The sequence below is a fragment of the Triturus cristatus genome, chromosome 2_2, assembly GCF_964204655.1.
Source record: "Triturus cristatus chromosome 2_2, aTriCri1.1, whole genome shotgun sequence".
In the NCBI taxonomy this organism is placed as follows: Eukaryota; Metazoa; Chordata; class Amphibia; order Caudata; family Salamandridae; genus Triturus; species Triturus cristatus.
Window position 1 is genome coordinate 802,102,150 of NC_140582.1, and position 17,491 is coordinate 802,119,640.

Consider the following 17,491-nt stretch of genomic DNA (forward strand, 5'->3'; position numbering starts at 1 on the left):
CCTCCAGGGACAGCTGGAGATGCTGCACGAAGTAGAGATGGCATCCAGACCGGAACCCGACGGCACCGGTGAATAATCCATCCTTCGCTCCTGGGAAGGAACCTGCATTGCTTCCCTAGATGTCAACCATTCCCTCACAGCCGGAGATTGAGCCGGAGTCACCTGCGTTGAAGAAGAAGGCGAGATCTCATCCTTAGTGTGACGCTGTAGGGCTGGGTACCTAGACTTCGGCAACTAGTCTTTAGAAGAGCAACACCTGGAGCCATGATGCCGCTTCTTGTGTTTCCACGACACCTTCGAGGTGTGCAGCGTGGTAGACTTGGACCTCGACTTTGTCCTTTTCAAACTCCTCTTCTGCTTCTTCACCCGAGCCATGAACAGTTTCGCTTCAATCACCTTGAGGGCCTTCGGGTTCATACGGCGACATGAAGAGCATCCCTCGACATCGTGGTCAGACAATAGGCACCAGAAAGCAATCATATTGGGTGTCTGTGATGGACATATGTCCCCCACATTCCCTACAAGGTTTGAACTCTGACTTTTCCTGGGCAGTCATCGCACTGCTACGATTACAGACTGTAACAATGTTAAAACCACAAAGAAATGGAGTGTCCTAGGAAAACCGTTACACGTCGACAGCGCCGAAAAGAGCAAACTGACATCAGCACGCTGATGAGGTCTTCTTATGACTTCGATGATATCACGCAGAGTCGCGAGCACAGCTGTTCCATTGTTACGTCCTCACCAACGTTGGAGAGCTATGAAAAAGGTGTCCCTGGAATGCTGCACAAGGGGTAATTCAAGAGGCGAGAGACCCACAGGTAGATGTATACATCAGGCCAGTACTTAAACAGCTCTGTTCTTAAAGGAGCAATCTATTGCCTTTCCCAATGCTTGTAACTTACAGAAGACCATGGAGCACCCTTAACTCACATAAGGAAATATTTCTACTGAAAAGCTAATGAGGTCCAGCTACTTACCCAGTAATGTGTTCTTGGCTTGCCTTCTAACTTCTCTCATGTACTAGGGGCGTGATGCAGCTTGGCAGGACAAGATAGCAGATACGCTCCCCTCAAAAGGCTATATAGTCTGATTTTATAATAGTGCTTGTGCCTATACACTCCAGAATCGAGGCGTGGTACAGCATCCCCTAATGGAAAGGAGCCCATGGGACAAGTACCTATGCCACAGATGACCCGATGGAGGTTGACCCTCAACAACAAAGATCCACAATTACAAAGATCCACCAGAGGGTTCTGGAAGAACAAGTTACTTACCTTCGGTAACGATATATCTGTAAGAAACAGTTAGTTAGATTCCTCACCTTAGAATATACCCAGGCATCTGGCTGGATCCAGAAAGATTTTCGTCAGCAATACCCTTGCGCGTCCGTCGTCGGCGTCGTGATCGCCGGGATGACGCCGGAGTACTTAGACGCCGCCCTTGCGCGCTGATGTCAGTCCTTGTACATAGCTTTCCGCGCCAGGAACGCAGAGCCATGCAAGAGACCGACACTAATGTTTCTTACAGATATATCATTACCGAAGGTAAGTAACTTGTTCATCTGAAAGAAACACGTTAGTTAGATTCCTCACCTTAGAATAGATACCCCAGCAATACCAACCCCGGTGGTGGGTCTGCGAACCAAGATCACACCAGAAAGTCCAGGAGGACAAAACGGCCAAAGAAGCCGTCTCTCCGGATTGGCTGTCCAGGCAATAATGTTTGGCAAACGTGTGCAGTGAGGCCAAATGTCCTGCAAGGGGACTCCCCGGCCCAGGGCAGTGGTCGCCGCTGTGGCCCGAGTGGAATGGGCCCTCAGCCCTACAGGATGTTCCCTTTTAGTTAAGGAGTAACAGGCCTTGAGATACACAAAACAACCCACCGAGAGATGGTTCGTTTGTGCACCGCCCGCCCCTTCTTAGAGCCCACGTAGCAGACAAAGAGTTGGTCGTCCACCCGGAACTGCTTGGTGCGGTCCAGATAGAAGGACAGCGCCCGTTTTGGGTCCAGACGGTGGAGCCTCTCTTCGTCTTTCGAGGGATGCAGAGGCGGAAAGGTGGGCAGCGTAACAAGACTGCCCGATGTGAAAGGCAGTCACCACCTTAGAAAGAAAGGAAGGACGAGTCCTGAGAACAACTTTGTCCGGATGGACAGAAAGGAAAGGAGGCTTAGAAGAGAGAGCCTGGAGCTCTCTCACCCTTCTAGCAAAGGCGATGGCCACTAGGAAAGCAGTCTTAAGAGTCAACAGACGAAGGGGACAATTATGAAGTGGCTCAAAGGGAGCGCACATCAGATACGTCAATACAAGATTCAAATCCCACTGAGGCATTACGAAAGGGACAGGAGGAAACATGTGAGTAATGCCCTTAAAGAACTGAGAAACAACAGGGGATTTGAAAAGAGAAGGCTGATCAGGAAGCCGTAGGAAAGCAGAGATAGCTGAAAGATATCCCTTGAGGGTGCCCAGAGCAGATCCCTGCTGGGCCATGGAAAGAAGAAAGAGGAGAACCTCAGAAAGAGGGGCGGAAAGGGGATCCACAGCCTTTGCTGTGTACCATGCCACAAATTTGTTCCACCTGCAGGCGTATACCGATTTTGTGGAGGGACGCCTGGCTGCCAGAATAACATCACAGACTTCAGGAGGCAAGTCAAATGGCATCCACTGTCGCCACTCAATCTCCACGCATGGAGGTGGAGACTGGACAGGTTCGGGTGGAGGACCGTCCCCTGCTGCTGTGACAGAAGGTCCTCCCGAAGAGGCAGTCGTATCGGGGGATCGATCGACAGACTGAGTAGCTCGGGATACCAGTACCTTCTTGCCCAATCCGGAGCCACCAAGATGACTTGGGCCCGGTCGTGCCTGATCTTCTTCAGCACTCTGGGCAGAAGTGGTATAGGCGGAAAGGCGTACACCAGACCGCAACTCCACTCGCGACGAAAGGCGTCCCAGAGCGAGTGCCGCCTTGGAAACTCCAACGCGCAGAACTGCTGACATTGCGCGTTCTCTTCGGTGGCGAATAGATCTAACCAAGGCTCTCCCCACTGCCGAAAGAGGCCTTGCGCCACGTCCGAGTTTAGATGCCATTCATGATCCATCATGCACCGGCGGCTGAGTTAGTCTGCTCTGGCGTTCAGAGGGACCGCCTGATGTTGAACCACCAGGGTGATGCCCTGATGTTCCAGCCATGTCCAGCGGCGCAGAGCCTCCTGACAAAGGATCCACGACCCCACCCCGCCCTGTTTGTTGCAATACCACATGGCGGTGGTGTTGTCCGTGAACACCTGCACTACACTTCCCCGGACAGAGGGAAGGAATGCCTTCAGTGGAAGTCGGATCACTCTCAGCATAAAAAGGTTGAAATGGAGCAGAGACTCAGCCGGAGATCAGAGTCCTCTGATCTCCGCCTCTCCCATGTGGCCTCCCCATCCCAGGAGGGACGCATCTGTCACTACTTCATGCTCCGGTGGGGGTAGGGAGAGGGATCTGCCACTGACCCAATCGCGGTCCGTGAGCCACCACTGCAACTGTCCTCCGAGATCAAGACATGGTCGGACAGGTTGCCTCGATGCTGGGCCCACTGAAACTTCGGGTCCCACTGCAGAGCCCGCATTCGCCATCTGGCGTGATGCACCAACAGGATGCAGGAGGCCATCAGACCCAGAAGCCGCAGCACGAACCTGACCGAAACCCGGGATAGAGGCCGAAAGATGGGAATCAGAGCCGGAATATCCCGGACCCGCTGTTCCGGAGGATAAGCCCGAACTGCGCAGATTCCAGAACCACTCCGATGAAGAGGAGCTTCTGGGAGGGACTCAGATGCAACTTCGGCACATTGATGGAGAACCCCAGCAAATGCAGGTCGGCCGGCCGTAGTCTGGAGGTGGGAGACGACTGCCTGGGGCGAGCCCGCCTTCAACAACCAGTCGTCGAGATAGGGGAAGACTGGAACCCCCAATCTGCGCAGATGAGCTGCGATCACTGCCATCACTTTCGTGAACACCCGAGGGGCACTGGTGAGGCCGAAGGGGAGCACGGTAAACTGAAAAATGCTCCTGGCCCACCGTGAACCGCAGGTAACGCCGGTGGGCCGGCAGGACGGGGATGTGGAAATAAGCGTCCAGCAAGTCCAGCGCTACCATCCAGTCTCCAGGGTCTATGTCAGCCAGAACCTGAGCTAAGGTGAGCATCTTGAACCTCTCCCTCCGGAGGAAGGCGTTGATGTTCCGGAGGTCCAAGATAGGGCGTAGGCCCCCTTTGCCCTTCTTGGGAACCAGTAAGTAGTGGGAACAACAACCACGACCTACTTCTGGACCATGAACGCGCTCGATGGCCCCTTGGCCAAGAGGGCCGTAACTTCCTCCCGTAGAAGATTAAAGTGATCCCCCGACATGCGGTGGTACTGCGGTGGCAGGGCTGGAGGGGTTGCCTCGAAGGGGAGGGAGTAGCCCCTTCGGACGATTTGCAGCACCCACCTGTCCGACGTGATGGAACGCCAGTGGAGCAAGTGATGGCGAACTCTGCCTCCCACTGGCGTGGAATGGGCCTGAAAGCACGGACTAGGAGGGCTTTGAGGCGGATGCTGCCTGGGTAGATGTGGACAGACCGGCACGCTGTCCCCCTGTACCGCCTGTGCGGAATCCACGTTCGCGACCGCATGAAGGTTGGTTCTGCGGCCTGTGGCTAGGCGGACGTGAGGGGGCGCCCCTTCCTTGGCCACGAAAGGGGTGAAAAGCGGAAGTTTGTGGGTGCGGGCCGAGAGGCCCAAGGACTTGGCCGTAGCCCAGGAGACCTTAAAGCGCTCCAGCGCACTATCCGCTTTGTCGCCAAAAAGGCGACTGCCATCGAAGGGCATGTCCATGAGGGTGCTCTGGACATCCCCAGAAAAACTTGTGTACCGCAGCCAGGCGTGGCAGCGAAGCGCCACTGTGGTCTACATGGCCCTACCCAGCGAGTCCGTAGTGTCCAGTCTACATCGGATAGCGTGTCGTGCTGCATCCCACCCCTCGGCAAGAGCCTGGGTGAGCTGTGTCCGGGCCTCCTCCGGACACTGGGGCAGCACGTCCTCCACCGTATCCCACAGAGAGTGGGAGTAACGGTCCAAGAGACAAGCGGTGTTAATAGACCGCAGTCCCAAACTAAGGGAGGAGACCAGCCAAACTGTTCTAGTCTCTTGGATTCCCTATCCGGGGGAGCGGATGCGAACGAGGTCTGGGAAGCAGAGGCCTGGATAACCAGGCTCTCGGGCGTGGGGTGCAAGGACAGAAAACTGGGGTCGCCCGGTGCAGGGTGGTGGCGCCGGGCCACGTTCCGGTCCACAGGAGGTACTGTGGAGGGCTTGGACCAAGTGGACTTCAGAACGTCCACCAGTGCTTCGTTAAACTGCAGCAGAAGCTCAAAGGAGCTTGCTGATGGTTGGAGCACTTCAGTGAGGAGGTTAGTCCTCACGGCCACAGCAGGTAGCTCCAGCCTAAGGGCTTCGGCCGCCTTGCGCAGCACCACAGTAAATGCAGCACCCTCCTCCTAAGCCACGGTCGGAGGAGAGATGAAGCCAGAGTCAGGGGAGGTGTCAAGACCACTGGCACCCCCCAGCTCATCTGCCCAGTCCTGAGATAACTGGCCCTGCCGGGCCAGAGGGTCCTCAGACCCCTCGCGGTCGTCACAGTCATCCGATTCCTGGTAGACAGGAAGAATGATCGGAGCCGGGCGGAAGATGAAATTGCCACCCATCGGCGCCGTTCCGACGCCGGGCCCGGGACTAAACCGGGGAACGGCGTCGTCCGAAGGCGGCGCCGGGGGTGGCACCGGAGTCGGCACCGGTGGAGGGGTCGTAATGTCGACCGGCGCCGACTGGGATCCAGGCCTGGATCCCGCGGGGGCCTGCGGCGTCGGGACCGGAGTCGACGACGGAACCAGAGCCGCCGGCTCGCTAGGCATCCCGGTTGAGCCCGCGGGGCCCGAAGGCGCGCCGGCAAGCGTCGACAGCGGAGTCAGGCCCCTCATGGCCATGAGGAAGGCACTGATCTCCGCCGGAGTCGCGTCAGTCCCAGGGACCGGCGGGTATGGGGATGGACGGGACTCCTGTGGCTCCAACGGAGCCGCGTGGGTGGTACCACCCGAACCCTCAGCCGAGTCGCGCGACCGGCGAGGGGAGCCCAAAGAGCGATGTCGCCTCTTGGACTTCTTACTATGCTTCGACTTACCCGAAGACTTGGAACCAGACGAGTGGTGGTGATGGCTGCGGCTCCGCGACCGGTCCCTTGACCTCCTCCTCGACCGGGACAGTGAACGGCGCGGAGCCGACAGCCGGAGCTCGAGTAGCTTGCGGGACTGCTCCCGCCTAGCCTTCGAAGTTAAGGCCGGGCAGTCGAGGCACGACTCGGCATCGTGGTCGGCCCCAAGGCAGTAGAGGCACCGGCGGTGGTGGTCAGTAAATGACATCAGTCAACGAGAATAGACCAAAAGAGTTTAGTCAAAAAATGACTAAAAGGGTATGCTCTTCCTGGATCGGCGCTGTCTGGCGCGGAAAAAAGAAGAACTGCCGTCAGCGCGTGAGGGCGGCATTTAAGTACTCCGACGACGTCATCCCGGCGATCACGACGACGGACGCGGAGCCGCAGACAACGCCTAGCGACGCGCAAGGGTATTGCTGACGAAAATCTTTCCGGATCCAGCCTGACGCCTGGGGATATTCTGAGGTGAGGAATCTAACTAACGTGTTTCTTTCAGATATATAGAATTTATAAGGTATAGTGAATCAAAGCATTTAAATCAAATGACTAATTCAACCAATTTGACAAACCATTTCATTAAAAAGTTGGGCTAGTTGTAACTCAGTCACTTGGAGTCACTTTGGGCGACCAAGTCTACTAGGAATCCAGCGAGGAGGACCAGCAAGGTCCTCAGTATCAGTTATCTTCACAGGTTAAGCAGTCTCCGGACAGTTCCAGGCACTTTATCCCCTTGCAAAGGATTTCTATGGAAGTGGTCCTGATGCAAAGGAATGAAGGGTGCTGAGGATGCTCAAGGATGCTGTAGATGTGATGCAGTCGATGGGGGAGGGTAGGGGGCATCCTGCAGCTATCCGGTCACCGAAGGGGGTGAGACAGTCCTGGTCACAGTGTTGACATCCCTCAAAGTCCTCTAGATGCTGGTAGAAGTCCAGTCTCCACTGGGCTACCAATCGCCCGGTAACGCGGTCACAGCCAAATCCTTCCCTTGAAGTTAACTCTGCTTCTAGGCTACCAGTCTGCACACAGACAACTCTCCGAGGCCAAGTAAACTCCATGCAACTTTGATCGTCAGGTCCTGGTCTCTAGTGCTGCATGGCAGCTACTTAAAGAATCTGGGCTATCAACTTGCCCCAGCACACTTTTCAACTGTTGTAGCGCTGTGCTGTATACAGAAAGTCAGCCAACTGACTCAGAGTCTCTCTGCTTTGGATAGGCTCTAGAGAGGATGACTCCTCAAGCAGGACAAAGAAGATCCAGTCCTCCTCCTTTGCTGGACACCAGGTTCAGCAGTTACAATCCAGGCAGGCGCACCCTCATTGACAGCTGCATGGTGCAGCAGAGCAGCAGTCCTTCGGCCTTTCCTCCGCTCAAGTCGAAGTCGGAATTCTGGGTGCCAGGGTTACACAATTTATGCTCAATCCAATCCAGAGGTGTGGCTACCAAGGGGCTACATGCCACTGAAAAAACGTTTTTTACAACAGATTTCCCCTCTCCTTCACAGGTGCCAGCTAGTCTGCCTAAACAATAGAGCAGCCCTCTCCTATGTGTTTCCCATTTGCTGTTTAACGGCAACTCCTCCTTTGAGGTTACTTTTGGGTCAACACCTGTGTGGCATTATGCAGAAGGGAGGTAACACCTCTCACCAGAGCAGGCCCCTATTATTTTCTGTCCTGTGAGTTATTAGGACTGTATCTCCAAGAGAGCAGAAAGCAGTCTGCAGGACAGACCCTTTGTACAACAGTAACCAGGCACTGGAAACCTTGGGCAACTTAAAGTGGCAACTTCTAAAGTTGGACTTTGCCGACCAGTGACATAATTTTAGATTTAACCATTAGATCTGATTAAACACACTGATTCTTATCACACCTTACAGTACCAACTTTAGAAGTCTCTTTCATAAGCTAGCAGGGCTGAGATGCCCGCCTGTGTCTCTGTACTTGTCAATGGGGCTACTAGCCTTTCGACGGTAAAAACAACAATTTATGGTTTTTACTGCTGGAACATTTAAAAAATATCTTTCACTTTTTAATACACAGTACCCTGCCTTAGGGCTTGTTAGGCCTACCTTAGGGGTGACATTAAAACGGGAGGTTTGGGCTTAGCCATTACTTTAAATAGCAAGTGAAGTTAGTAGTTTAACTGCTGAGGTAGACTGAAAGCTCAGGTTTACCTTGTCATACTCGTGGTGGCACAGCTAGTGCTGCCATCCACGAGAGACACCTCAAATTACAGGCCCTAGGTAACCCTGGTATCATATACTAAGGATTTACAAGCAAGTTGGGCTATGCCAATTGGGGACCAGCCAATAAAAATGCATCATGCTAAGGGTCAGAGCATATGCACGGAGTCCTGTTTAGCAGGGCTCAGGATATTTTAGAGCCATTACACCAGTACCTAATAGTCAAAATGGGTGCAAAAATTGGGGGCAATCCTGGAAAAAGCTTTTTTCCTTACATTAGTCATCGCCACAGGTCCCCATTGGTGGTTTCCCTGGACATAGAGAAGGTAGGTGACACATCATTATGGCCCTATCTATTTGAGGATTAAAGGAAACATATTGAAATGGATACGGCTGCTATACACGCAACCATTGGCCAGAGTGCGCACAGGCAAGTTTTTGTCTGATAAATGGATGCTACACATAAACGACCAGACTGGGATGCCCTCCATCCCCTATGGTCCCTCGAATCAATGGCATGCATGCTATGGGCTAGAAGCCCAGACTGGGGGTATTAAAATTGGTTGCAGGTACCACGCAGCGTCATGGCAAGCAGATGATACATTGCTGTTTCTGAAGGACTCTGAGGTCTCCATACCTCAAATAGTACCACTGATGAGCGTATCTGGTGATGTTTCAGACCTCAGGATCAATTGGGACAAGTCCTTTCATTCCCTCTTAAGAGTATGGCATTGACCGAACACCCTACTAATATGAGAGACTCCGTCAGATGGGAAACGGACACAAATATGATACACACTGATCTTGGCCTAAAAAGGGGAATCCTAGATAAATGCGTCCGACAGGCTGTCCCATTCGGTCTTCAGTTCCCACTAATGAGACTTGGTCAAGCATACATCATTAAAATTGTAGTTCAACCCAGACTCTTGAGTTTTTTCATGGCCCCTCCCTTGATCCTATTGAATTTTTTTTTCTGTAGTTGGGATCCATCGTTTCAGAACTGGTCTGGGGGATCCAAAGAAGATGCCTCTCGATAGAGAAGGATTTGTGCCACTTGGATGAGAGAGGAAGGAGCCTGCCCAACCCCGAGACCCATTATCTAGCTACCTTACTGAAACACGGGATGCACCTCAAGGCAGTGACATGTATAGACAGTGCTCTGACTCCTGCATTTTGTTAGCCCACGAGACCTCTGAAAACACTTCGGGTGAGGGAGGATAGCTACGACAAAAAAATGAGGACGAATACTGGAATAGACAAAAACGGTGAGCAGGAACCCACAGTTTAAATAAACACAGCTTAACTACCTACATTACTCTTATCTATCTATCTCCAGCATGACTCACCAAAATGGGCCTAGGGATGCTGGCTGTGTGCCCTAGGTGACAAACAGACCTGGCAGACATTTTTCATATGCTATGGGAATGCCCTCATATTGAAACTTATTGGGAGTCTCTGCTCGCTATGTTGATGGAACTGACAGAGAGACCATTAACCAACAACAATGCAGCATGCCAACTAGGACGGTTTGCTACACAAGGAAAAGCCACAAACACATCCAGAATCATAGATCGGACAGTGCTCCTGCTCCATGTTCATATATAATGAAAAGAACAGACTATGGAATTTGATGTCACTGAAGTTAAAAATCAATAATGAGCGGTTTACAAAAAAAAAGAGTTATAGATAACTATACAGTCTGCAATCAATGTAAAATTGTGCCTTCTGCTACTGGTCTAACATGTAGAGCATGTGGCAACAAAAAATACTGATATTGGCAGATTTAGACTTATCCATAAAATAAACCACTGCCTGTAAGCATTCCAGAGAATGTTCCTTATTCCGCTGATGACCATTTTGGAGGGAAAAAAATGACAAAGGGCTCATTAATTTATGGCTCATGTAAAAAGATAAAATCACCTTGTGTACAAACTTGAGATGAGTATGTAATAGCTTTTTGTGATGTACCTGGATATTCAGGAATTTAATAGTTACTCATTTACAACTGCAAGGAAATGCACTTTAAGATCAAACATTGCAAAACCTCTTTGCATATAGGATGAAAAGAAGGTAAACCTAATTTACATAATGTTTCCCCTTTAGAAAATAATTAATGATTAGGATGTTTGGTACTCCTGTAGACAGATTGCAGATAAGGGTGTGATTTAGGTGTGCCCATCAAATGGCTGCTGAGTAGCTGTAGCAAAGATAACAAAATTACTTGAACAAAAGGTCTTTGTCCAGTTTGCAGGCCTGCAAAACTCCCTGAAGTCCATGCGGCTCTGAGGAAGTTTTAAAAGATGTCTTGGGCCAGGCTGCCAAGTCAAAAGTGTGGGTAAAGGGACTAGTGCTTCTCCAGTAAAAGCAGGTTGAGACTGTTTAAAATTTCTGATGTTATACTCAAGATGCAAATCAGGGGAGAAAACCACTGTTGTTGAGCCAATGATAGTGCTACTAAACTGTAATTACATTTGTATGGTGTTTACTAACCCGGATGATTCATTGAAGAGCTTGAATGTAAGCAGCACAAAGGTTAGTGGTTTATCCAGTGATTAACTGATTGTCAGATTTTGTTTTGTACTCTAAAGAAAGCATTCAATTAGAGGACATCTTTAACGAGGGCTATCTGGCAACATGCAAAGCATTGGTGGGATGAATAGACAGGCTAGAAGAGATAGGGTATTAGCGTGAAGGAAAGGAGAGGCTGGGAGCTATTGAATTAGGGGTAGGTAGTTCAGATACACAATAAAAAGCACCGGCAAAGGGCAAGTGAATTAGAGCAGGATGAGATGGTAGCTACTGTAATGTGATAATGATATAGCACTTACAAGCTGTATATATATGAAAGCCATTTGGAATGAGAACCTTGATAATTCACAGCTACTCAAACTTCTTAGGCCAGTCAAATGTGTCCACTGACTGAAGAGTGGTTATGTACTGGTCTTGAATTTTATTATCAGATTAATACATGATCTCATTATTTCCACCAGTTTTAAGAACAGTCTCACTAAAGTTTGTGTCTCCTGGTAGAGCTGAACATTGAGAGAAAAGGAGAGAACTCTCTCTGCTGTCATAGTTAAACCACTGTCAGATGGTTATGTGGCTTCAGTGGCAATGGCAGAGGCTCTTTAACACAGGTCTCTACTCTTTCCACTGATACTAAAAAATGGTTAGTGTTTTGGCAGATGCTGGCTTCATCTACTTGCCTGCAGATTACATCCTTGGAGACTACTTTGATTTGTAGACTAGTCTCATTTTTGTTAGCTCAGAGCAGCACAAAGGACCACTCCGCTGTAATGCCCTCAGTGCTTTCGCTATCTCAGTAAGATTCTTTATTCTTTTCAAAGCACCATCTACATTAGCGCCGAAGACGCGGTCACAATCAGAAGGTATATATTATGTAACTTTTTTCATATGGTCTCAAGACTGAAAATAATAGGCATGCCTGCCATCGAATGACAGAATCTGTGGCCAAACGGTGAGTGAGTATCTGCTCTGCCTAATGATGGCAGTAAAAAAGAATTGGATATTATTTTGATTACAAGCAAAAAGAATAGGGCTTTATGTTTATGCTTCTCTATCCTCCCATTGATGATGTCAATGCCAGTTGAGTGACAATGGAGATTGAAATGCACCACTGTGTCAATACTTCATCTCCATCTCCTAGCCAACCGCATCAAGTGTCTCTCTCCATCAAGGGTTAGACCTGTGGGTAGCAAACAGTTTACTAATCTTTTTCTGATAATAGCTATAAATTAAATCCTCTTGTTTTTTGTAGTTTCCATAGTTATTCCTTTTTTCATTAGTTAACTGATGCTTTTCTTTGTGTTCTGCAGATTTTGAACCATCATCTGCAGATTAAGTATCCCCTTTGTGGTGGACATATTGAATTGCTCTATGGATTTCACAATGCTGTGGTTCCTCCCAAAGATTTATTTTTGCTTACTCTTTTACTGATTACAGAAAATGTAAGTAGACAAAGATTTTTTCGATGCCAATAGGCATAGATAACTTTTTTTTTTGTTGTTGTTTATTTGCCTCCGATTGTATTTATTACCATTTTGCCATCAATCCCGGTTCTGGGTTAAAACAAGTCTGGCATTCGTACAAACTTGATCTAACTCTCTATGATAAGCGTCATGTCTGTTCAGCACTTGATCTTTGCGCTGTTACTCACTGTCTGGGAAACAGAAGCATATCTTAAAGGTATCAGTTCAGAGATTTCTTTTCTATTAAGGGCATTGAAGGTTTATAGTTTTTCATGAAAGTGCGATTTTTTTTATGCTTGTGCTAACTTGACTGACTTACCCCCTTGTGTTAATTCGCTCAAAACGACATTTGAATTGTCACTTTTGGTACTAAAACCTAAATATTGGTAAGGAGAGTTCACATTCTATACCCCTTTAAACTATCAATGCCACAGTTTGGTTAAAAAAAAGAAGTACAGTTCATAAAGATAATGTTGTCAAAATTGTGAGGGAGGCAGAGACCTTCAACACTCCGCAAGCCCACCGGGAGTAACACTGTTAAAGCAGTCAGATCAAGAAATAAAAACATCCTAAATAGAAAAAGAAACATCCACTATCCGAGGGTCACTATAGAAGACCCTGTATTCTTGCAGGCATGTCAACTTTAAACTTCTCTTCAAGTCAATTTTTGGTCTCTTTCAAATCCTCTCCACTTGGTTTGCTCCACTGCGAAAGTCTTTTTCCTAAGGCTACTGTGAATACTGTCTGGTACAGTTTTAGTGGAAAATTAAATTTTACTCCTGATTAGGCGAATGCTTCCGATCCAAGTAGCTGAAAATCAAATTTGAATCTAGTGGGCTTACAGCGGGGCACAGTGAGCTTACGGTTAATGTCATTGTACGACATACATACTACACCTATGGTCAATGCTCAAAGGCATAAAGATACATTTTTTAAATGATGTTCCCTCACTCACTAACGCGTGTAATGATGTATAGCAGGTGAATCTAGATTAGGAGCACACTGCAAAATATTGCTAATTCTTCACAGCTTCAGTTATCCAGATAATGTAAATCTTTTAATTAAACACATAATATTTCATGTATAGCAGTTTCCTCGTCCTTATGATGTTTCACATCAGCTTCTTAATCACTCAATGTCACCACTTACCTCTCCCCCTGCCCCTCCAGCTAACCAAGCTCCCATAATAGGTTTTATTATTTTTCCAGGTAAATCTAAATCATGCAATCTCTTACACCATCGTCTCTTAAAGCGTACCTTTTTTTGTTTGTTACAGGTTAACTTTTTCTTCACTCCCTAAACTGACAGCACTTTGATCACTTTTCAACGAAGAAATTATCTGGCTTTTTTGCCCAACACTGTTAAACTGATGAAAGGTTAGTGATATTTTGCTAGGGAAAACAAATTACCTGGTTTTCTCCAGGGCTTGTCCTCAAATGAATCCAAGTCCACCTCCACTAGTGGAACCCCATTAATACTTCCTGGTGCTTCAAGATCAACACCTTTTACTTTCCCTCCTGTAGGAAAAAACATAGCTGAAATTACACATGCAACTATTTTGTAATCTTCATTTGTGCAATTTGTGTGAATAAATACATAATGAAATAACCCAAAGAATGTTCTTTACAAAGAAATAACTTCTTCATCCTTATTTTAACATTTATACAGTGATTCAGACACCAAAATGCATTTGAGCAGTTTAACACTACAGCTATGAAACATAGTTTAAAAGACAAAGAAATAGTACATTTCACAGTGTGGCTTTGTAGCATAGCACAAGGTTTAACACACTGCTTCACCATGTCATAACAAATGGATGGAAAACAAGCCAAGCAGTCGGCGATGGGGTAGAGAAGTGCCAATTTTCTTCTACATAACACAATATCTAATTTTATTTGGAAAAGTGACAAAGAGAAAAACAAGTTACCTTTACATATGTGCAACGAGCATCAAATCAAATGTGCCCTAACATGAGGAGTAAAGTGTCAAGGATCATTTTAACCTTAATACACTTTCTTAACTTACCTTAGACACATTGAAGAGCTGTTCGTGCTCATCAGCTGATGCCCTAGAGCTGCTGCAACCCCTCCATAACAGGCTGTGCTATCTGAACAAGAAAACCCCATCACCTTCCAGTAGCGGCCCAGGGTTTCCGATATTTGGGCATTTTTATTACACCTGAGGCCACGCCATTCTTTGAACGAAATCTTTTGGGGCCTCTTCAGCGGTTTAGATCAGATGTCATGCATTGGAGGGCACTGCCCCTTACTCTCCTGGGACGTGCATCCCGATTTAAAATAATCACCCTGCCACGCTTTCGCTATGCCCTTCAAAATGCTTCCAATCCGGTTCCTAATTCTTATTTTCTGCAATTGAAGCGGCAGTACGGGAATTGCTGTGGGAGAACAGACCGCCCCGCATTGCCATTAATAAGCTCACTATGGGGTGGGTCGACGGGGGTATAGGGTTGCCGGACATGCGCATCTACTATCCGGCTTCGCACTTGATAGCCATTAACAGATGGGTGTTTGGATCACATGACGACCCCAGCTTTCGCACTGACCATTGGCTAATGGGTAAGGGGGGCTACAATAGGGCACTGTATACGAACCATAGGAAACTATGTTTCACTGGTCCCACGGCACGTACGGTGGAAGTGTGGCATGGAGTCCAGCGAAGGCTGGGATGGCAGTGACGCCTAACGAAGGCTACCCCCTTGTGGGAACCGGACATCTTAGGCCGCCTCAGCACCTGCTCGGGGTTTGATAAATGGGACATGATCGGGATCTCTACGGTGGGGGACATGTGGTTGAAAGGAAAGATGGCAACATTCGCGGACCTCCAAATTAAGTACCAATTAGCACCGTCGGAGGCTTTTCGATATCTCCAGATTAGCCATGCCATTAATTCGGCCCTCCCGAAGGATACCCCTCACCGCTAGAGGACAGGCTACTGCTGGACCCAATGGACCGTAAGGCTATTTCCCTCACGTTTAAGAAATTGGTCAACAACCGAACCGACCCAATGCTGAAACTCAGATCGAGCTGAGAGGTTGACTTGGGAGAGTTACCACACGAAGACTGGCGAGAGGTACTGGCCTCTCCCAGAGAGGTGGCGATTCCGGTGCGACTTTGCCTGGTCCAGCTTAAGATTCTCCACAGGGTATATTTCAACGCGATATAGTTATTAAGGTTGGGTAGGAGGTCTGACCCACTCTGCCACCGGCACTGTAATCAGACTGGCACATTCATACACATCCTTTCGGACTGCCCCCATATACAACAATACTGGAAAGACGTCACCCGGCAGCTGGTCAGGACTTGCGACAAACCCATACAACCATCTCCCACACTAGGTCTCCTTAAATATTTAGGAAGCAACTGACCTCTCCCAGAAGGAGCAGTCGTGGGCTACCATGGGCTGGAGCATAGCAAAACAAAATATCGCCCAGAAGGGGGGGTGGACACTGCACCGCACTTAAGTGACTGGGCAAAAGACATGGACTATGCCATGATTGCGGAAAAAAGTGTGTATGAAGTGAGAAGGTGCCACGAAAATGGGATCATAAGTGGGGGCGCCGGAACAAATATAGGGGTGAGATCTGCATATCTTCCACGGTGGAACTGAGGAGGGAGAGACCATCATTGTTGAGGGGGGGGGGGGGGGGGGGGCGAGGATGCCACGTTGATGGCCCCCGCGCCAGGCAGCCAAGGCTGGTATGTAATTGCAGATGAAACAGTAACATGTTTTCTTGCTCTTTTGACCTTAGCACTCAATTGTAACCATCATATTAATTGTAATGCCGCTAAAGACTGAAGTCTTATGTGATCCTGAAGGTCTGAAGGCTGTGATGCAATGCTGAAATCTTGTGCAACTCTGCCAAGGATGTCTGTATAATGTCTTTCTCATCCAAGATGTATAAAGGGCCATAATATTGCACATTTATTTTTCCTCACAAAGAAACCAATGCGCAAAGGGGTTAATGCTTGACATTCATAATGAAAGGAAATCACAACATCACTGCACTCCAGAAACCCGATCTGAAAGGCAGAGACCATACTCTTGGGGCTAGACGATACCCCTTAGACTGTTATCTTCCAAAACAAAACATAATGGGGTCACCCTATCCTTCTATAAGACACTGAACATTAGGGTCTAGATTAAAAAGATTAAAAAAGGCGAATATCTGATTGTTGCAGGATTAGTAATAGGAAAATGGTTAGTAGCCACAGTGAATTCTCAATGAAAGGCAAGCCAGTTTCTAACTAGTTTTTTTGCATACATTAATAGGGAATGGGTGATTTTATAGTGACCAGAGATTTTAACCTGGTAGGAATGTTGGCTTGAGTAGGTTAGATAGGACTTGAGAATTCAAAATATATTGGAGTGGATTCAGTAGTGAAGCCAGACACTGTATGCAGTTCTTGAACGCACTCAGAACCTTTTCAATGTTTCAGTACACCATAGTGAGCACAAGACTGACGTCAGACATTAGTACAGTTGAGATCCACCCAATTGTGCCCTCTGATCATGGACCAGCATATTTACCTACCTCATAAGCCTCATTATAATCACTGGATATGGAGGCAGTCCATAGGGACCATGTTCTCAAAGACAAGCTGTAAACTCATACAGAGGAATATTTCAACATTAAAAATACAAGTAAAACTAATGTTTTATGGGACCACTGAGGAAACTGCAATGTACAGCAGGCCCCTCCCCTTCCACAAAATTATTGAGGACAAGGCTGCAGCAAAAGGCAAGTGAAGCGCGTCTACACCTGACTCTACATTGCAGGTGTGGACAACTGAACCGCTTGGGAGAAGACAGACAGAAGGCTCCGGACAGCATAGGTGGCACATCAACGCGACAGAGGGGTAGAACGCAGTGGCCACAGAGAAACTGTGGCTTATAATAGGCATATCCCCTCACCCACCGCAACCCAGTACATGGCCGCGAGAGGCACGGTATGAGCGTGAGGCAGCCAGCGGTATAAGAGTATGTGTGGCTCTCATTATAAATAAGGCCCTGCCTTCAACCTACAATACACCTTATATACAATGCTCTACAGCGTAAAAATTGGCAAATA

The 17,491-nt window shown here is 48.2% G+C and overlaps 1 protein-coding gene across 1 annotated transcript in view; it reads right to left on the reverse strand.

Moving 5' to 3' along the window:
• The window catches only part of FIP1L1 (factor interacting with PAPOLA and CPSF1), a 520,306-nt gene that overhangs the window by 318,118 nt on the left and 184,697 nt on the right, over positions 1-17,491 (reverse strand). The window contains exon 6 of the mRNA XM_085642102.1: positions 13,812-13,919. Within this exon, the coding sequence (XP_085498228.1) occupies positions 13,812-13,919 (108 nt within the window). The remainder of the gene's footprint in view (positions 1-13,811; positions 13,920-17,491) is intronic.